Source organism: Camelus dromedarius, chromosome 9 (genome assembly GCF_036321535.1).
Source record: "Camelus dromedarius isolate mCamDro1 chromosome 9, mCamDro1.pat, whole genome shotgun sequence".
In the NCBI taxonomy this organism is placed as follows: Eukaryota; Metazoa; Chordata; class Mammalia; order Artiodactyla; family Camelidae; genus Camelus; species Camelus dromedarius.
In genome coordinates, this window is record NC_087444.1 from 49639018 (window position 1) to 49660662 (window position 21645).

Consider the following 21645-nt stretch of genomic DNA (forward strand, 5'->3'; position numbering starts at 1 on the left):
CTCATGGATACGCCCTCCTGGACAGAGGCTGGTCAGGGTAGCCTGCCTGGAGAAGGTGACTGGGACAGGACTTGGTCAGGAAGGCAGGGGCCAGGGCACGTACCTGTCAGGGATCCGGTGGCGCCGCAGGGGGATGGCCTGGAAGGGAAGTAGGGGGAGGTGGTTATTCTCCAGAACTCAGGGCCCTGATGCTCGTCCCAGGACTGGGCCTACCAACCTCTGGCACTCTCAGATGCACAGGCAGGGTACTGGGGACTGTGCAAGCTGCAGACACCCAGAACTGAAGCTGAACTTGATCTGGGGAACCAGGAGGCCAGGATCAACCCCAGCCACCCCAGAGCATTCTCCAGGTGCCTGCAATTCCCCATCCTACAGGTGGAGCGAGTGAGGTGAGGCTGGGATGGAAGGCCACCCTTAGCATGCGCTCTCCTGGCCCCTTCCGGGGCCCCTGTTCCCAGCTCTCCGGGAGGAGGGGTCCTACCTTGGGCCTGCGCCCATTGGGGACAGGGTTCTCACTGCTGCTCACACTCTCACGTTGGTTGAGGTGTGCGAAGGGCCGCGCCGCCCCCCAGGACTCCAGGTAGCGGGTCATGCGCACAGACGCCCGCATCTTCAGGGCCGCATCCCCCTTGTTGTGCTTGTGGAGGTGCTGGCTGGGCGGGGGTGGCTGCTGGCTCTGCGGGCAGACACAGACCCGGCCTCTCACCCCTCCGCTCTCAGCCAGGAAGGGGCTGCCACCGGCATCCTGCTCCCCGAGAAACACAATGCCACCCAGAGCACTGGCCCATCGGGCAAGAACGGGAAATGGCCAAAAAGAAATCTGCTGGGTCTGCAGCCCTTTGGGGACTGGAGGAAGTCCAGCGTGCTACTTGGCTGGGCTCAGGGGGAGGCCCCAGCTCAAGGTCCTGTCCCTGCCCCAGGCCGGGGAGAGACTGGGGGTCACACAACTGCACAGTCTCTCAGACCCTTCTCAGCTTCCAGGGCAACAGGCAGGGTAACCTCCTCAGCCCGAAGGCCCCACTCGGCCTGTGAAGCTCCTTGAGCCTGAAAGCTCACCCGCCCCTCCGCGTCAGGCACCCCGGGGAGATGGCGCCCAGGGAAGCCACAGGCATCCTACCCAGCCCACCCCCGTGTGGCAGGCACACGTCCCTCCTGTGGGAGCAGCAGGAGGAAGAGAAGTGCTAGATGCCAACCCAGAGCCCCCACCATGGGGCAGCCTTCCAGGGCGTTCCACCCGTACGGCCTGCAACCCACAGCACGGGTCTGCTACCCGCCACGTGCCTGCCATGGCCGTGCCAGGGACACTGTGGCTCAGCCAGGCCCCGAATGAGGAGCCCAGCCCTGCCTCCCTCACCCCAACACCCCCAAGAGCAGTAACACACCTAGGACCCTCCCCAGCTGGGGAGGCCAGGCAGGACCAGAAAAGGCAGAGGGGAGAGGAAGACCCCCAAGGCCTCCAGAGACAAGCCTGGGCTGTCTCAAGTCCCGCTGAGTCTGCCCTCCAGCGGTCCCTGTCTCCTGCGGCCCCACAAACCCCCACAGGGCCCAGCACCTAGAGCCACAAGCACTCGCTAAGCCGCAAGCAGCAACTTTCCTGGAAACCTCTAGCCTCCTTCTGGGATAGAAACATTTTTAAACCCTGAGCTGCGTCTGTCTGCCAGGCCAGAGGGAATGGCATGGCATTCAGCCCTTGTGAGGAGAGTCCTGAGAATGTACCTGGGGTGAGGAACCCCCGAGGAGCCCGGGGGGGGGTCACATTTCTCAGTCTCCCCTTCCAATGTCATCAATTCTGCCTACATGGCACCCAGCTGTTTAAGTTCAAGGTCACTGGCACTCCTCTCTTAGGGCAGGGGGACAGACACCTGCCCCTGAAAATGAAATGTGTACTGAAGACCCAGGCTGGGGACAGGGAGAACACCTGTGACCTTCACCGGCCACAGGCACCCCCACAGCCACCTCTGCACACTCGTCTCCGAGGTCCTCACACACGTAAGCCTACAGAAGCCAGGGCTGGGCAGGACCTCCCTGTCCACCACGGGAGGTGCGCCTGAGCATCCTTGTGGTGTGTGCCGTGCAGTAGTGAGAAAAGATGAGGGTGGTCTCTGTGCACAGAAGAGAAGGTCTCCAAGCTATGACGTCTGGTGAAGAAAGCAAGTACATGCCGGTGGGGGCCGAGCTACAGCAAAGAGGCAGACAAGGATCTCCATCTACTTATATGTGCACAGACACCTTCCAGAGGAAGGAACTCAACCACGTGGGTCCCCTTTACAGGGAACGTGCTGGCTGCGAACAAAGACGCGCGGAAAACTTTCTACAACATGCCCCTCATGCTTTTTGAATTTTCAACTATGTGAATGAATAAAATTAAACAACGAAGAGGGAGGTAGGGGTGCCAGATAAAATACAGGATGCCCAGTTAACCCTGCATGAGACACTTCATTCATTCACAAACTACCTGGGCACCTGCTCCATGCCAGGCATTGTTCTAGGCACAGGGGTGGAGCCTAGAGAAGAAGGACCTCCACCCTGAGCCTGCCCACATGGAGCTCACACTGACAATACACAAGTGAAAAAGGATGAACGGGAACACGGGGGATGGGGGAGGAGGGGTCTGGGCAGAGGGAGCAGCAGTGACTCCCTGCTGTGGAGGATCCTGCAGTGGAAAGAGCTTGGCAGTGGAGGGACAGGAGGATGGCATGGGGCTCCGAGCTGTGGGGACAGAGTGAGGGGCTGGAGGGTTTCCATGATGATGGGCAGGGAGCAATGTCAAGATACCCAGGAGGCGTTTCCCTAGGTGCTAACTCAGCATCGATGACCACCAAGGGCACCCTGGGAACGTCAGCAGGACAAAGCCTGAGGGGGTTGGGGAGGCTCACAGGCTGGCCCTCTGCTCCCCAGGAGACTGGCAGTCGGGCCAGCCCTGCGGACAGCTAAGGCCAGAGTGAGAGGGAGCTGGAAACGGCCAGCCGTGGCCGACATTCTTGAGTAAGCCCCAAGGATGATTCACCAAGGGCCTCCAGACAAGTTGGCCTCCCACGGGCAGGAAAGAATGGCCCCTGCAGACGCAGTCAGGCTGGGGGCAGGACCGGGCCCACCCACCTAGAAGCAGCCCCACAGCTCCCCCACCACAGGGTCCCGAAGAAGGCGGGGCTGACGTAGAAAGTGGAGGCACCAGCCAGGCAGGCGGACACGGCAGGTCAGAACCCGGGACACACAGAGTCTCCTGCCCAGTGACCCTGGCCATTCCTGGCTTCCCTGACTCTCGTCCAAAGCATGTTTTTACAACGTGTCTTTTGAAAATCTGGAAGATTAGTGACAACCTCATAGAAAATAAACTAATAGTGACTACCATTTCTAGAATGCTTATGATGCACCTAGTTCACAAGGAGGGCTTCACTCAGCTTTTCTCTTCTGAGGCAGGCCTGCTGTCATTCCCATTTCACAGAGAAGAACACTGATGCCCAGAGAAGGCATCACATGGGGCCTAGAACATACCTAGTGAAGGGGTGCTCACTCCTACCCCGGGCAGGTGTTTTCCTACCTCTCCACAGCCTTGGAGAGGAGAACACTCTCCCTCCAAGGGGGCCACCCCCCAGGCGTGGGCCCAGCACAGTTCCAGCCACCCCTCCACGGCCCACCACGTCAGAGCCCACGTACCCGGGGGTCGATGACCAGGTAGGTGCGGATGTTCATCTCCTTCAGGTAGGGGTCCCGCTGCTGCCCGTGCCCATCCTCCACCTCATACGCCTTGTCCAGGTGGTTCAGTGTTGCCTCTGTGATGTGCACCCGCCTGGGGGAGACCAGAATCAGACAGCAGCAGGGCCCAGAGAGGGCGAGCACCCACCCAGGGGTGCACAGCGGGCAGGGCCGAGCAGGCCGGAGCCCAGGCTGGCTTCCCCCACTTTGAGGTCACTGATTCCACTTCTGACTCCACCCTGACCCCCGCCCCCAGCCCGGAGTCAGCCCCCGGCGTCTGAACCCACCGCCATCTGGCTGAGCCTCACCCAGGGACTCCAGCCGCCTCCATCCTGTTGGCCAGGGACACATCGTGGGACCACACGTCGTACTGCCACTTGCGCAGCCCGATGACACCGCACAGCACGTTCCCCGAGTGTATGCCCACACGCATGCTGATGTCCACACCTGTGGCCTCCCGCACCTGCCTGGGGCAGAGGCCAGTCACCCCACTCCAGCCACGGCTGCTGGGGGGGGGCCTGAACCCTGGACAGGCCCGAGGTCCCAGGTAGCGGGTGTGGCATGGGGCATGGGGCATGGGCAGAGCAAGGGTGTGAGGAGCGTGCGGGAACAGGGCAAGCCCAGCTCACAGGAGAGAACATTCTCAGCCTGAAGGGTTGCCTCATCAAAAAAGGACGAGCACCCCGTCTCTGGGAGTGTGCAAATGGATGTGGCTGCCTCCAAGCTCAAAGGCTGTTAAAAGGAGAAGGAATTTCCAACTGTCACTGGTCACTCACTGTGGCTCTTGCTGAAGGCCCTAAAATACTGTAACTGGGTGTTTTCCCCACCTGGCAGCCCCAGCTGGGGTCTGCAGAGGGGTCCAGGCACCACCCCAAACTCAGCAGAAACAAAGGACATGGGGCCAGCCTTGGGGGGCCTTCTACACCCCACCATCTCTAGGAAACAAGAGCACTGAGAGTTGCTAGCACCACTCAGTACAAGGAAACCCAAATTAGAGCTTTCCTGGGGCACAAGGCACCCCCAAACATGAGCAAGGCTCCTGGGTCCCTTTGACATGTGGGTGAGGGCCCAGGGAACAGCTGGTGCCCTGTGTCCACCCACACCAGGCTGGCAATGGACTGAGGCTGCCAGAGTCAAAGCCAAAGGAAGCAGAGGGTCCTGCATAACCTCTGCATGACCCAGGGACAAACTGACCCCCGGGAGGGCGGGGCACAGCCCGAGGTCGCATAAGTGGGGACAAAGAGCCAGGTTAGGACCCAGACCACTGACTGCCTGGCCAGTGTTTTTTCTGGTGAGATTCAGGAGGAAGACAAGCTGGAGATGGGTTTACATCGGGAAGGGAGTGTGCCCCTTCGGGCAGCCCAGCTGCACCAGCTTTGCCCCGAACACTGGTTGGTCTGGCCAAGCCCACCTGGCCCTCCGCCACCGCTGGACCAACACAGACCACAGCTGCTTGCGGCTCCAGAGAGCCTCACGGGAAGCTGGGTGTTGGTGGCAAGGAGCTGAGGGAGGCTGGGGGGTCTCCCTGCAGCTCTGAGGGTCAGTCCCCCGACTCCTCGGTCTCCACAGGGGCAGCAGGAGGCAGATGGGGGCTTGGGGCCAGATTCTGAGTCTGCCAGTTCCCCTGCTGCTGCAGAGGCACGGTCTCCGGAGGAAAGGAGCCCAGCTGCCCATCCTCAGGCCCCTCAGCTCTGAGCTTCTGAGATTCTCTGGGACTGGGAGTCCCAGGGCGCCCACAGGGAAGGGTGCAAACACAACCTGCAGAGTGGTCCAGGCAAGCCATCACCACTCCCTGAGCTCCAGTTCCCTTATCGGCAGAGTGGGAACAATGCGTTCCCCACCACGCCTTGCAGAGCAGGAGGGCTCCATGGCAGGGACAGCCCCAGTGCCTCGGGCCTGCCCGTGGTACCTACTTAATGGCCTCACACATGTCCAGCCCCATCTTCACACAGTTGCGGGCGTGGGTGGGCAGGGACACGGGCAAGCCTGACACGCAGTAGTAGCAATCCCCCAGGATCTTGATCCGCATGCATTCGTTGGCCTGCAGGGCAAGAGAGAGGCCTGGTCAGCAGATTGCCTGGGTGCCAGGGACCAGCCACCTCCCCACACCCCCCAGGGTGAGCCAAGCTCTTTCACGGCCAGGGGCTCTCTCCTGCAGCGTCAGCCACCAGTAGCTGCCTCTGGGCCTGGTGAAAAGGTTGGAGACAGGGGCCCTCCACAGGAGCCCTAAGCAGGCGTCAGGGATGAAAGAAAGTGTTACTGAGGGTGGCCATCTGAGTGACTCTGGGGAAGGACTACCTTTGGTTCATTCACCCAATGAATGAGCAATCTACTGAGCAATGTTTGAGCAGCTACTGAGTGCCCTGCCCTGCCCCAGACACTGGGACGCAGCAGTGAGCAAAATAGAAAACAGTCCCTGCAGCCAGTGGCAGAGGTGGACATTAAACTAGATAAATAAAACCTATAGATACCTGTGACAATAAGTGTTAAGAAGAAAAATGAGGCATGGGAGGGAAGGGAAAGTTCCCAGGAGGCCAGGGAAGGCCTCTAAGTGAAGGTAACATTCAAGCAAAGTCCTAAAAGAAACAAAGGAGAAAACCATGCCAGTATCTGGAGGAAGAGCAGTCCAGGGAGACGGAAGCAGCATGTGCAAAGGCCCTGAGGCAAGAAAGTTGTTTGAGACATAGCCCAGCAGTCAGTGTGGGTGAAGTGGAGTGAAAAGGGGAGATAGGGACAGAGAGGTAGCAGGTGCCATAAGCTAAGTGATCAGCAGATGCCAAGGTGACTCAACAGATGGCCATGCTGCTAGGTACACAGGGTTTGGGGGGCAGAGAGGAAAGAAGAAGGTGGGGAGAGAGGCTGGGATCACATAAGAAAATGCACATGGAGGGGAAGGGAAGGCTCAGGCAGGCTATCTGAGTTCTCATTTAGGGTGGTGCTGTAGCCATGAGACCCCCCCTTTAGCCCCTGGCAAAGGTGGCCGCACACACAGAGGCCATGGGGGCGCGGTTTTAGAGAATAGGAAGGAGGAACTGCCGCATAAGAGCTCCAGTCTACTCCCCACCCCACCCCTCACAGAGGCCCCGGCAGACAGCCTTGCCCTCTGGCTTCTGATGTCAGGGAGGCTGGGGGTTAGAGCACTGACGCCCCAGCTCCCTGCTGCAGCGTTCCAGAGGGCTGGCTGCCCCCTCCCCCAGAACCAAGACACACTCTGTCTCCAGATCCAGTGTCCACTCCCTGGCAAGGCCACCAGGCCTGAGTGGCCACCCAGCACCAATGACCAGGCCAGGCACCAGGAGCAGCCCCTTGCTAAGACCTCCTTCGATGACCCAGCTGAGTGTGTGCCAGCTGCTTCCCGCTGGGCCCCGTCTGGCACGTGCTGGGTTCTGAACGGCCTAACAGAGGCAGGTGAGGACAGTGCTTTCCTAGAAACCAGCAGGAAGCTTGGCGAGGGCCAGGACACCCAGGAGGCTCAGGCTCAGGCTCAGGGCGCCACTGGGCTTATCTTCTCTAGGGCCAGGCACAGGATCGCCCTCTGGATCCAGCCCAGCTGTCAGCTGTCGGGATTTACAGAAGGCCACATTCCCCAGGCTGCTCCTCCACTGTGCTTCTGACACTTACAAACCGGAGAAGTTGTGTGAGCGTGCTGGGGGCAGAAAGTGCCTGAGCCCAGAAGCAATGCGGACACCTCTGAGAGCAGGCCCCAGCTCTCACCGGGAGGCTACAGCTCTGGAATCTGATTGCCAAAAGGAGAAAAGGCTGGGTCCAGCCCTGCCTGTGTCTGCCCAGAGACTGGACACTCAGGCCGGAAGACTGGCATCTGCCACAGCCTCCCTCCTCCCATTTGTCCAATGGGGCTGCCTCCTGGGCCTGCCCCGGAGGGAGAGCTGTGTCCAGGGAGGCAAAGACAGGTCCTTGGGCTTTGTGGCAGAGAAAGGGCTAGCTGTGGCCTGAGAAGCTGGCTCCCTGCCCCCTATAAGGCCCAACCCCTAGGAACTCCCACCTGCCGGTTCGGGAGACATCCTGAAGGAAGGAAGCTCCGAAGGAAGGCTCCAGGAGCCTCTCAGTCCACAGCACCCAGAGGGGACACCCCTGGCCAGTGGTGTCCAACTGCAGTTTGGTTAACCCCATGACGGGAAGCTCATCCCCTGATATGCGGCCCACCTCTGGTGAGGCAGTCTCTCCCAAGATTAAGCAGCTCTGATTGTGAAAAAATCTTCCTAACATGGGGCCAGAACTTGCCTCCCATTGGGTTCTAGACCATTGATTTCCACGCACGGAGTCACTTGGATGGCTCTTATAAACTGTCAAGGGTGTGGGCATAAGTACTGGTGATTTATTTAAGCCTTCCATGGGATTCAAACATGCAGCCAGGATGGAAAGCCACTGCCCTAAATCTTACACTTGGGTCTCTACTTAGTGGCCACCACTTCCAGGAAGCCTTTGACCCCCGGGGGCTGGGCTAGGCACTCCCCAGTCCCACCCCCATACCCTCTTCAAACCACACAGCACGTAGGCCAGGGAGCAACTTTAGGGCAGCCCGAGGCCCACGTGAGTCCAGGGCTGCCACTCAGTGGGTCCTGGGACCATGCGGTAAATTAATGAATAACTGAGGCCCCTCCCCCCCAATACACGTGCGCGCACACATGCACACACACACCCTGAGCTGGGTGCTGCTCATGAAGACAAAACAGTAAGATCCCAGCTCAGCCCCGTCTGGTCTCCAGACCTCTCCCACCCTGGCTGTACCCTGGAGACTCTCCTTGCCCAATGCCCTCCCCTGCTACTCTCCCCAGGGTCCTCAGGTTAAGTCCCACTCCTCACCTCAGCCCTCAAGTCCTTGCATGTCTGACCTTGTGACCTTGCCCCCTTCACACTCTGTCCCAGTCACACTGAGCCGCTTTCACTGCGTGGGCAAACAGAGCTTGCTTTCTTCTCCAGGCTTTCTATGCTGTTCCCTCTGCCCATAACATTGTTCCCTTTCCTCTTCAGGTCTTTTTTAAGGTTTCTCAAACTTTAACGTGCACACTATTCACCTGCAATCTTGCCAAAAGGCACATTCTAGTTGAGGCCTGGCATTCCACAGGCCTCCAATGCCTCTAGGGGAGGCTGAGGCTGCTCACCTTGCATAGTGAGGATGGAGCCATCTCCTCGTCCAGGCAGCCTTCCGGAGCTCCCGAGTCCCCATGCATTCCCTGGTGTGTACTGTCAGTCTCCCTAGTGATCTCACACTCTGGGGGACAGGATCCTGGCAGCCTCGGCCACCACTCAACCCCCACTTCAACCATGGAGCGTTCAGAAGCATTTGCTGACTGAAGGCTAAAATTCAGCCCAGACCTCCCCATGCCGATCTCAGCATAGTGCTGGGTATGGGACATCCCATGGATGTGGTGCAGGGGCTTCTGACTTTACCATCAGCAGAGGGGAGGGAGCACAGGTCGGCAGGCTCACCTTGGCGATCTGGTCGAACTTGCCGAAGAGCTCGTTCAGCACCACCACTAACTCCTTGGGGGAGCAGTCGCTGGCCAGCTGTGTGAAGCCCACGATGTCAGCGTAGAGGATGCTGGGATGGGGTGGGGCCAGTGGGAGTCAGGGCCAGCGGAGCCCCTGAGCATCCGCCAGCCCTGTATCCAAACACCCCTGTGAGCCCTCAGTCTCCACAGGGATGGAAGAGAAGCTCTGGCCATAAAGATGAATTAAAGTTCCAGAGGCTTCACGTTAAAGCAAACTCCAGTTTGTGGGGGCCCTTTGGAGCCCTCAGTCCCTTCAGAGCCCTTGCTGCAGATGACTGAACGGTGCCCTTACCTGCGGATTCTCCAGCACCCTGGGACTTCCCTCCTTCCCCATACCTGGACTTAACCTCTGTGCAGACTTCAGAACTAAAGCCCTGGTAAGATGCGACCCCACACTCCCTCCAGCCGACTTCCACACCCAGCACTTTCGCACATCTAGTCCTCACACTGACCGTATAGGACCCCTAATCTACAGATGCGCAAATTGAAGCTCAGGGAGATTAAGACTTGTTGGGAAGCCAGAGCTGCAATCTGCACCAGATCTCCCAGCTCTAAGTCTGCAGTCCTGGATGGTCCACAGCACAGAGGCAGCGGGCCAGGCAGAGGACCTCCAGGCAGAGGAGCAGGGGGAGCTCACAGCACCTACAGCCACACCTCCCTTAGGCCGGCACAGCCAAGCTCCAACAGCCCCTTCAATTCAATCAAAGACAGGCGTCAAGGGCCCCTGGCAGCCACCGAGATCTAGGGGGGCTTCATCTCCTTTTGGGGGACCTGTGCCCTTTGAGAATCATCTGAAAAGACCCTTTTCTTCTCAATAGTCGTGTTTGTGCTCAGAGTTTAACAATTTGAGGGGGTGGTAGATGTCCCCAAAAACCAATCTAATCTGACCCCACCCCCCTGGGGAAATGAGTAGGAGGACCGAGGCCCAGAGAGAAGCCTGGATTACCTCCCCCCAGTCCCTGTGTGGGCTGGGGCCTGGCCTCCTGGTAGGAGGGCAGGGGGCCACCTGCCCGAGACTCCCCAGGAGACAGTGCGCACGGGCCCAGCCGGCCGCCCACCTGACGTTCTGGTGCCGCTTGACATAGAGGCTGTGGAAGTTGTTGTCGGGCAGGTAGTGGCGGTCCCCGTGCTCCTTGAGCCGCTCGATGATGGCCAGCTTCATGCCCATGGAGATGTGGGCCGGCAGCACGGACAGCAGAAGGTTCTCCTGCACACGGGGCACAGGCAGGCGACGTAAGGCCCCAAGCGACCTCCGTCCTCTCTGCCCTCCTGCCACTCTGCCCGCCACGCCCCACAACACCACTGGCCTACATCCTGCCATCAACCGGGCGGGCACACACCCTCCCATGTCCCCAGCGGCCCCCAAGGTGAGGCCGGCATAGGTCTCCAGCCACGTGCCCCACACAGATGCTGTTCAATGAGCACGTCCTCAGAGAAGGGACGCCGGGTGTGGGGCCTGGGTGATGGCTGAGGGCGGGCAGGGCCTGGCTGTGGCTCAGGGGGAGGTGGGTCCCCACCTGCTGGCGTTTCTCGATGCGCAGCTTACGCCGGATCTGGATGCACTTCACAGTGTAGGTGAAGAGGTCGCGGGAGGCGTCCTGCATCTGGTGCTTGTGGAAGGCGCCCGTGAGATTCCCGCACAGGAAGACCACAGCATTGGCCAGCAGCTGCGGGCAGACCAAGCAGGGCTCAGATCTGGCCCGGGCCAGGCCCCCGGGACACTGGTCCCCCTGGAGGGCTGGTGATGGCACCCGCTCCCCATTCCCTAGCCTCCAGTCCACTCGGGGCAGGCAGGGAACCTGCAGCCTAAACAGGGGCTGGTGGCCCAGGGAGTCACAGTGGTAACAGCACCAGGACTTAGGCCTGTCTTGGCATCTGCCAGGCATTCCCTGGTGTAGAAGGGCTCGTGCCCCAGAGGCTGGAGGAGCCAGCCACTTCCGGGGAGGCAGGAGCACGTCCCCTTACACAGCTCAGAGCCCAGAAGACACAGCGCTGCGCTGGCTGCCCCGAGCTCCGGCCTCTGCCTCCCAGACCAGACACCAGGCCAGGTCAGGGGGAAGTCACATCTGTAAGACACCATGATTTATTCACATCACGCAACATAGAGACACAAGACAGGCCCTGTCTGGATGGAGCTCTGGGGTGACAGGTGAAAGCTCGGGAGCAGGGCCTCACCTGACAGCAGTGCTCTGGACTCAGGGAGGCCCAAGGGGCAGGGCTCGAGTGAGGGACTGAGCCTCCAGGGTACCGTAGGCCAGCAAAGACAAGGCTGCAGGGCAGGGCGCCTGGCCTTGAGGCTGTGTGTCTGCGAACACCTCTGTCCAAGGCCTCAAATCACTCACTTGGGCCGTGACTGCCCTCAGCCCAAACCACAGCCACCCAAAGGCCTCCGCCGGCCCCCACGCCCAGACCCCCGCCACACCCCTCACCTGCAGCCCCAGCTGGACACTGGGCGTGGTGAAGGCCCCCATCAGAGCGCCAAGCACCAGGAGGTGGGAGGTGCTGGAGACAAGGCCCGCCACGATGGCGCCCTGCATGCTGAAGGGCAGCAGTGTGTACACCACGAAGACGATGAACAGGAAGAAGGGCACCTGCGGGCGGGGTGTCATGAGCGCAGCCCGCCACGCCGCCCCCACCAGGACACAGCCCAGGGCTGGGCCGGGATCGCCCTGCTGCCTCTTGTCTTCCGGGCTCGGCCCCAGAAGCCTGCACGCTGAGTCCTCCGCAGCCAGTCCAGGCCGCAGGTGCCCTCTGCTCTCAGCCCTCAGGTCGGCCCCTTCCCCCCACCCTGTGTGGTGAGGGGCAGTGACAGACACAATAGAATAAGAAAAAGTCAAAATCCACCCAGCCAGCATCATTTCCTTGGCCAAGGCCCAACCTCCTCAGCTCTCGTGACCCACTGTCTGCCGCTCTTCCTCCGCAGGAATGGTAACCTCTAGAAGGCTGAGGCAGGCCCGGCTCACCTGCCACCTCCAGCAGTGCAGCCCCACCTGCCCCGTCCACTCTCACTGGCTGTGGCTCTCCTGCCTGCCCTGCACTCGCCACCTTCTGGGAACAGCACCTTCCCCCGAGCTTCCAAGAGCCTCACCCCACCTCAGTCCCACCGGTCAGAGGGGGCTACCCCTTGGTGACAGCAACCATCCAGAGCTGGGCCCATGATCCAGGCCAGCCAGTGCGACTCAAGCTAGTTGAGAAAGGGCTCCTCCTTTCAGCTGAGCTGGGGAGGCTGCCAGTCAGGCAGCCTGGAGGCACTGTGGCCATCTCTGCCCCGCCCAGGAATGAAACAGCACAGAGGAAAGCAGAGCCGAGAGAAACCAGGACCCGGCCATCCTGCTGGAGCGCCAGGACTGACCCCTGGGCCCTTCCTGGACATGAGCCAATTCTGCCTTTCTGCCGCTCTGAGTCGGAGATGTGTCATTTCCAGAAATGCCACAGCCAGAGTGGACACTCCTCCCACCTCCCCCCACTTATCAGCACAGAGCTGAGAACAAGAGCCAGCCTGCCCTGAGCAGGGTCACCTGTGGCTTCCTCCACATGGGTGGTGTCCAACCTCCCCCAAACATCAGGTTCTTTCTTATCTCAGGCTTTGTGCTGTGGCCTCTACTAGGGGCGCCTTCACCACCACCTTTCCCCAGTCGCCTACAGGGTCCTAAGCATCCTTCCCAGCCCAGCCCAAGCCCAGCCCAGGACCATCCTCAGCCACAGAGCCACAGCCCGCAGAGAGGGAAGGGCCCGTGGCTGGCACACCCAAAGCAGACCCGGGCTCCAGAGGGACCTGACGCCCAGAGAGGCCAGGAGTTACTAAGTGCACAACTGGCTGGCGGCATCCAACTCCCAGGGATGCTAGGGCCCCGCCCTGTTACCTGCTCCCACGCACAGGCCTTCTTCATCCATGCATCGAACACCAGCATGTAGCCCAGTGTCACAAGGCAGGCCCAGACGAGCAGCGCCGAGGCCCTGAGCCACTGCCGGACGAGACATTCAACATACACCAGCACGTAGAGAGCCACAAACACAGCAAGTGCCAAGAACGCCGTCCCCAGGACAGCCTGGTGTTCCGAGGGTTCCTGGGTGGGGCAAACATGCACAGAAATGCCATGGCACTCCCCACTGGGGTGTCACCTCCTCCAGAAAGTCTGCCAGGTTAGCCTGTCCAGCCCCTGAGCAGGGTAACCTGTGGCTTCCTTCACATGCGTGGTGTCCAACCTCCCTCTAAACATCAGGTTCTTTCTTACCTCAAGCTTTGTGCTGTTGCCTCTACTAGAGGCGCCTTCACCACCACCTTTCCCCAGTCGTCTACAGGGTCCTAAGCATCCTTCCCAGCCCAGCCCAGCACTGTGATGCTCTCCCTCCCCACTCCCCTCCATCAGGCCTCCCCGGATTCCGAGGGGCTCTGTGCACACCTGCAGGGGACAGGTACAAGAGCACAGGAGCAAAGCCTCCTGGAGGAGAGGCCACTGATCCTGACTCTTAAAGAATGAATGATTGTTTGAGGAAATAATGACCAAAGGTGTCCCAGACAGGGGAAGAGCTGAGGAAGGGTACAGAGGTGACACTAGGGGGGCGGGGGGTAACAAGAAAGATGATTCTCAGCTGGACAGCACCTGGTTTCCCCCAGGGGCCCCTGAACTCCATGCAGACAGAGACTGATTTGGGGGCCAGCACGCAGTGGGTGCTTAGCACCTATGTGCTGAGTGACAGAACAAATGTCCTTGGGTTTATATCCACAGAGAAACAGGCAGCACTGACGGAGCACCTACTGGATGCTGGCCCCCTTACACCTATCACCCTGCCAACACCCTCTAGTCTCTGATGTCCTCTTCTAGAACTTTACTGTCCCACACAGTAGCCACTAGCCACATGCGCCTATTCAAAATTAAGTTTCCACTAATTAAAAATAAAGTTAAGAATTCAGTTCCTCGGTCATACTAGCCACAAGTGCTCAACAGCCACACACAGGGAATGGCTGTAGCAGGGCAAGGCCTAGATCAGAGATGATATTAGTGGCATCTGCCTCAATAGCTGTGATGAGAAGGATTCTGAGACCACAGCCAGGATCTGGGAGAAGGAGTGCGGGGATTGATTCATGATGTCTGCCATGGTACTGGAAGTGGCAGCAATGACACACAGGCCAGCCCTGACCTAGGCCTTCAATAGAATCAAAGTTCATTGTGGAGAAAAGTGAGGGTAATTTATTTGGCCAGATTAATGTCACATCTAAAACCACTTCCAGACTTAAAAATAAAAATAAAAAATGTGTCTTCCTCCAGCCTAAATATTCCCCACAGCACTTCACAGCTGCAGAAACTCAGGCTTAAAGAAGACAGAGGCTTGCCCAAGGCCTCACAGGTACAAAGCATCAGAGCTGAGCCCAGAGAAGCCCGCTCTGCCCACGGCTGCCCTCACGTACCCCGTAGCTGAAGGCGATGACAATGAGGGCGATGCAGGCAGTGACAGCCACCAGCAGGAGCGTGAGCAGCAGCGGCCCGTGCTGGCTGGTGAGACGGTACTTCTCGTAGAGTGCATCCTGGTCGGGGCCCTCCTCGCCCTCGTTGAGGAAGTAGCGCCCCTTGGTCGGCATCCTCCACCTTTGGTACACCGCCTAGCAGTCCACTCAGGACACCCTGGGGCCTGGGGAGCATCTGTCTGCCGACACCCACCCCATGTGCCTAGGCCTCCAGACTCTCCGAGCCCAGCAGGCGGGGCTGGGGAGGCGCCCCCTCAGCCTGCAGCTCCATGGGCACGTGGGGCCTGCCCTGCCTCAGCTCCCAGGCTGCGCTCACTGCACCGACGACATCTTCCTTTGCATCCAGGACCGATTCAACAGACACACGGAGTCCTCCGCTCTGCTGAGACACAAAGCAAACCAGGATTTGACCTGGACTGGAGAGCAGGGCCAGGCCTCACAGCCCCAGGTCTGATTTATCAACCTGAACCCAAACCTCTTAGGTCGTGTTTAAAATTCCACCCACCCTGAAGTCAGAAGGCTAGTTCCCTGGTGTTTCCTATAACTGTACTGTTCAATATGGTAGCCACTAGCCACTCATGGCTACCTAAAATTAACTTAAATTTAACTTTAAAATTAAACTCAAGTTGATTTAAAGTGAAATAAAAAATTCGGTCCCTCAGCCACACCAGTCACATCTCAACTGCTCAACAGCCACATGCAGAGAATGGCTACCATATTGGGCAGTGCAGATACAGCACCCTTCTGTCTTCCAGAAACTGCCACTGAACAGCACTGACTGTTTTACTTTCACGTGTAGGGCTCTGATCCATCTCAAGGAATTCTTGCGTATGGTGTGAGGCAGGGATCAAGCTGATTTTCTTTTTTCTGAATGGATATCTAATTATCCCAGCAGCTTTTAGTGAAGCCACAATCCTTCCATGAAGACTTTCAGTGGAGCCACCTTTGTCCTAAGTCAAGTGACTGTGCATGTGAATTCTGTTTGCAGGTTTTCTTCTGTTCCAATGGTCCTCATGCCAAGACCACATTCACTCAATGACTGGGGCCTTTTAGTGAGTCCTGTGTCTCAGACTCTAATGCCTCCTTCACCCAGAGCATCCCTCTTGCATTCATATTATGTTACACTTCCACGTAAGACTGAAATTTTATAAAAAGGGCTCAGTAACAAGAATTCAAGATGTTTTCAAGCACTGCTTCATAGAAGAAGAACCTGAACCTCAGAGAAGAACACAGTGGATGGACCTTTTATGATGAAGTTGAGAGCAGACCCCAGGCTTTTGATGCTCAGCCCAGAGGGGCTCCTTCTTTGCACAGCACCATTCATTTATTTGCTCATTCATTTATTCCCAAAAGGATTGTTAATCATGCCTGTGGCACACCAGGCCCACTATACCTCCTGTGTGCCAGGCTGGCTCTCTCTCCCTCTCTAAGGCTCCCAGTCTCCAGGGAGAGAAAGTTACCCAAAAAATGTGCGATCCCTACATGCAGCAACTGGGGCTTGGGGTGGCTGCCATATTCCCAGGGGGAACTTTGTGTCAAGGGAGCAGCCCTGGATGGGGAATCCAGCGCCCCCTCGACATACTCCAGGCCTGCCTCAGAGATAGGAACCAGGACAGGGCAGGTGGCAGAGGGCAGGGAGCCCATAAGACATGAGGAAGCTCAGGGCAATTACAAAGGATGCAAATAACCACCTGTGGAAGCTGCAATGGAAAGTCAGTCCAGAGCCCCCAAAGGCAGAATAGTGGGGTACCCAGAGTCACAGCAACTGAGTGAAGCCCCCCCCCCAGTGAATGCCAGCTGCCTTGGGTAACCCGGGGCCACCTCAGATCCAGGAGCCACCTGCAGCACTATTCCATCTGGGAGCTCCTACTCCACAAAACCCAGGAACAAAATGGAAAAAAACACGTGTTTGAGGGAGGAGCAAGGGGCTGTTTGCCCGAAGTTCTGGCCCCTCTGCTCCCTCTAGGCCCAGGCAGGTGTCCACAAGCCTTGGCAACTACCTGTTTAATCCAGGCAACCCTGGGGGGTTGGGCCAGGGCTGCCAAAGTGTCCAAAGTGCTTGGACAAGCTACAAATCTGTTTCCTACATGAAACACAAATTTTCAAATGCTGGCAGCTAAATTTTAAAATTTGAGTGGTGCAGCCTACTCGTTAGAGTGCCACCTCTAAATCTTCACCTACCAGTCTTTGTTCCACAAGAGGCATTTTTAAACATTTTTTAAACTAATCTTTTAGTGGAGGTACTGGGGATTGAACCCAGGGCCTTCTGCATGCTAAGCACGTGCTCTACCACTGAGCTATTCCCACCCCTCTGAGGCATTTTTTGAGCACTAATGATGTAGGAACAGCCCTGTGCTAAAGAGTTCACAAAATAAGAGAAGGCCCCCGCCCTAAGAAGCCCCCACTCCAGGGCACCCCTAGAACAGCTGTAATGCTGTTCCACCAGGTGCCTGCACACACACACACACACATCTCTACTCTCCCCTTCACAGCCTGCTAAGGCCAAGGTGTCACAGCCATTTTACAGACACAGAAGTGAATCCAAAGAGGTAGAGTGACTTGACTACGATCACACAGCTGGAGCTGGTTGGTAGAAGGGCTGGGACTCAAACCTAGGCAGGTCAGCCAGCTCCCAAACCAGGGCTTCCCGGCCCAATCTCGCTGTCTCACTGAACTGAGAAAGACTTCCCCCACGGAGCTCCTTCCAGAAGCAGCAGCTCCTGGGGACTGAACCAGTTGCCCAAAGTATACACAACACTGCCTGTCCCTCTGGCCAGATGCCAAACACCAGTGCACAAGGACTGCCAGGCTGAGAAATCCCAAACCCCAAGGGGCCAGGGCAACGCCCCACAGCTGCTCCATCCCCTAGGCAAAGCTCCGAGGCCAGAACTAGGCATGGCCAGGACATGCACAAGCACACGTGCACCTCACAGCCTTTCATCCCCAGATGCCGACCTGCCCTTCCAGGCACAAAAAACCTGGCTGAGCCAGGCATGGAGAGAGTGGGACCTGGCAAAATGTTCCCGAGGGTCTGTGGGAATCCAGGCCTGGTAAACACTCCTCTCAGTGATCTAATTAGGCCACTTCCTGGGCAACGGCAGGCAGGACAGGAGGTGGACAATGGACAGAACTGGACAGCACTGGACACAGAGACTTCAGCACACCCAGGGACCTCATCCAGCTGCTGGAACAAACAGAGCAGCACAAGGCAGGGCAGGGAGGAAAGACTGCATTTCTCCCTCCTGGAGATGACCCAGCACCAACAGGCATCTCCACAGAACCAGCCCCTCTCCAGGAGCCACCCTCAAAATGAGACCCAGAGGCCCCCTCTGCTAGGGACAGTTTCAATGTCCCTCTGTCCCATCACCAGTTCTTCTTGCCAACTCAGCTGGCAACTGGGAGGGCCCGTCTGAAGCCCTGGATGAAGGAACTTCTTTGCCACGTCTCCAACAAATGCTCCTGCAGCCTCAGCCAGCACGCCTCAGTGACAGGGAGCTCATCACCTCTCAGGGCAGTCTTCCCAGCACTGGGCACCACTCTGGCTGTAAGTCCTCCCTGAGGTCAAGCTAAGTCTGCCTGTCGCTCCCTCACCCCCACCCTGCTTGTCTTGCCTGAACTCCAAAAACCAAGAGCAGAGACACTGAGGCCCCTTCACCTGGGGGGACTGGTCCCAAAGTTCCTTCACTGTCACTTACACCTCACGAGAACTCTGGCAGGAGAGCAGCCCCATCTTACGGAAGAGGGGGTCCAGTTGGAAGGGTGTTTCCTGCTTTTGCTGGGCACTGTCCTCTCCCACCTTCTCAGCCCCTGGTTCAGGGGCCATGTGACCCAGGTCTGGCTCACCAGCACAGTCTCTCCCAAGCCCCCTCGACTGGTTCAAGGATGGACATGTGACCAAAACCAAGCCAGTGAGAATCCTTCCTGGGACTTCTGTTGATACGGGGAAGAGATGCCCTGGAGCTGCTAGCAGCCATCTGAGTGGCCACCTGAGACCAAAGCCCATGCAGAGACCTGGAGTGAGACAGTGTCCTGAACCTAACCCCTGAGCCCCTGGATCCAGTTCTGCCAGGGGCTCAAGCGACCCCCAGACATTTACTTGTATGGGATAATCAATGCACCTCACAGCTGAAGCCAGTGTGAGCTTCTGGCCCTTGCAACCAAGAGTCCCAAGGTCCATGTTGGGCCTCCCAGTTTGCTGTGTCCAGAAAGCCCTCATGGCCCCTTGATGAGACCAGAGTCAGGGGGAGTTAGCTCAGAGGTGGGAGTGGGCCCCTGCAGACGCAGCCAGTCCTGGCTAAGACCCCCTGCAAGGGGGCTGGGCCAGGGAGGGGAACCCTCCCCCCATGCCCACCCCATGTCCCCTCTGTCACTGTGTCCCAGACTGCACAGCTCAGGCCAGGCCAGACCACAGAAGACCCAGGCAGCAGGGCAGCAGGAGGCCCAGGGCCACAGGAGGCAGGGCAGGGGGCGCCCCAAGTCCTCTCCAGGGGCCTCCAGTGACCCCCAGTGGCCCTGTGGGAGGAATTAGGGAGCCCAGGGTATGCTTAGGGAGAAACTGATACCAAGGGAATCAAGCTCCTCTTCCACAAGCTGTCCTGGTGGGCTCTGAGCCCCTGGAGTCCCAGAGGCTGTGACTGAGTGGGGCAAATGATGCCCTAAACAAAATCTACTGAGTGCTTACTGCATGCCTAGCACTGTAGTCTCTTTAAATCCGCACCCCTGTCCCATAGGTGAGGATGACTACTGTGTCTGTTTTATGGATGTGGGAATGAGGCACAGAGAGGTTCAATCACTTGCCCAAGGTCACACAGCTAGTAAAAGAGAGAATACAGGGTGAATACAGGTCATCCAGGGTCCTGCCCTTCACCTGCATGGTGCTGACATCCACAGAACATGTAACATCTCAAAATGCCAACCCCTTCCTGCCCTCCCTCCTCAAGGCCAAGTGCAGAGGGTGGGGACAAAGTGGACCTCATCAAGGAAACTCCCTCTGCCTTAGAGAGGCAAGGTCAGGCAACCGTGCCAGGGAGCCTCCTCGCAGCCAGCAAGATCCAGGAGGGCCTCTTCCTCCAGGAAGCCCTCTGAGCTACCCACATACACCATCTTCTCCCTTCTTTGCAACCAAGACAGGACTGGGGTCTTCTTGCCAAATACTGATAGGCAGATTCCAAGTTTCTCAGCCATAAGAACTGCTGGAAATAGGGGGCTGGGACCTCAAATTATGACTGCAAAACTGGGCCCTCAGGGGTGCTCAGGAAATCTTTTTCCAGCAGAACCGGCTGATCTGGCAGCAGCCCCAGCCCCACCACACCCCTGGGGGAGTCTAGTCCACCCCCAGCTTTCACAGACACAGAGTACCCACTTCCTCACCCAAGCAGTACTGGCAGGAACCCAGTCTGGTTTCCTTTGACCCTGCCCTGGCAGGCCCGGAGCTGTACCAGCCCCAGAAAGGGGAAGTGAGGCCTTGGGGGTGGGGGGTGGGGCAGGCAAGCCTAAGGAGAGGAGAGGCCCCACTCAGGGTGGACCCTGTGCCCATACCCCACTCAGGTGACCATACTGCTGCCCCCAGGAACCCACAAGCACAGTCTCACCCACCAGGCCTACCCAGCACTTGGTGGGCTGGGTCACTGGCAGATTTTTCCTTTGCTGAGGGAGTCTCAGTTAGTGCCACCTCCCTCAGGGACCTGCATCTCTGTGAAGGAGAGCCAGCAGCTGCTCTGCCCAGCCCAGGCCTGGCACAAAGGGGCACCCAGGAAACCTCAAGGGCTAAGGGTCTCTCCATGCCTTAGCTCATGCCAGGGCCTGACCTCACGCCCCACACCCTTCTCTCCCAGGCATGTCTCCGCTCCGAGACACCTGTCAAACATCCCAGCAACTGCTCACCCAGCTGTCATGGGATCTGTGACTGTGTCCTGCAGCTGGGGCCCAGCTGATGCTTGTGCGACAGGTGGATAGAGGGGTGAGTCAACCAGCTACAATCCTGAACTGGGCAGAAAGGTGGGGAAAAGCAGGCCGGGCAGCTCTGGTGAGGAAGGCGAGGAGGCTGAGTAGAAGAGGATGAAACCAGATGAAAGGGTCTCTCTCTGAACAGGAAGCACCTGCTGCATCACACCTTTCCCCAGGTAAGCTGTACCCGGGAGGGAGGAGGCTGGGTTCACATCCCATCTCTGCTACCCTTGGCCATATGAATGGCAAAGTCTCTCACACTCTGGGCCTCAATTTCCTCATCGGTAAACTGGGGTGCTGATACCCAAGCTGGGGGGAGAGTGAGGCGCAGGTCCTCACAACTGACAGGCCAAGTTTGTGAGGATAAAACAGCAAATGAGCCCAGAAGGAAGGGGCAATTCCTAGAGCTGGGGAAGCCCAACCAGGAAGCCCCAACAGGACAGACAGAGTGCAAAAAGGCAGAGCCCCCAAGGACTCGATATCTCCCCACAGCCTGGACAGTCTGTAAGGCCACCAGGCAGGGGAAACAGCCACAACAGCATAATTATGCCCCAGCCAGCCCTGCTCCCCAAGGACCCCCAAGCTGACTCTACCCTAACCCCCGGGACCACAGGCTGCCACTCAGTATCGGGGTCCAGAGACCTGTGTTCCAGCCCCAGCTCTGCCACCAACATGCTCTGCGACCCGTACCTGGTCTGGGCCTCGGCTTCCCCTCTCATAAAGGAGTGGCTATGTCAGAACTCTGAGGCTGGGCAGGGAGTGGAGGCTGAATCATAAAACAAGAACGGAGGAAAAGCTGAAAAGCCTGTGTGTCGTCACCTGGCCCCAGAGGGCTAGATCTAGTGCTGGGGTAGGGAGTTACTCTTTGTTCCTGAACTTCTCCCTTCCACTTTTCCTCTGCAATAAGCATTACCCTAGTCGGTCTCTCCTCTAAAACACAGACACCTTGTCAGCTCTCACCCCCAAAGCTCCAGCTGCCAGGGATAATAAATTTGGTTTCCTATCTCCTGTGCCAGTTCTAAT

General features: G+C 58.1%; 1 protein-coding gene across 14 annotated transcripts in view; it reads right to left on the reverse strand.

Moving 5' to 3' along the window:
- ADCY7 (adenylate cyclase 7) overlaps positions 1–21645 on the reverse strand; it is a 61751-nt gene that overhangs the window by 12991 nt on the left and 27115 nt on the right. For 8 of the 14 annotated variants that reach the window (XR_010382319.1, XM_064489179.1, XM_064489177.1 and 5 more), the window contains exons 2-12: positions 14620–15055; positions 13073–13276; positions 11639–11800; positions 10727–10876; positions 10268–10416; positions 9148–9259; positions 5610–5737; positions 4005–4163; positions 3658–3790; positions 482–676; positions 104–138 (exon numbers count right to left, since the gene is read on the reverse strand). Coding sequence is in view for 13 of the 14 variants with exons in the window: in XM_064489179.1 (XP_064345249.1) it covers positions 104–138; positions 482–676; positions 3658–3790; positions 4005–4163; positions 5610–5737; positions 9148–9259; positions 10268–10416; positions 10727–10876; positions 11639–11800; positions 13073–13276; positions 14620–14790 (1598 nt within the window). In the remaining variant the exon portion in view is untranslated. Of the gene's footprint in view, positions 1–103; positions 139–481; positions 677–3657; positions 3791–4004; positions 4164–5609; positions 5738–8819; positions 9078–9147; positions 9260–10267; positions 10417–10726; positions 10877–11638; positions 11801–13072; positions 13277–14619; positions 15059–21645 lie in introns of those variants that run through there. The other 6 variants (XM_064489178.1, XM_064489176.1, XM_064489175.1 and 3 more) reach the window with 4 other exon arrangements.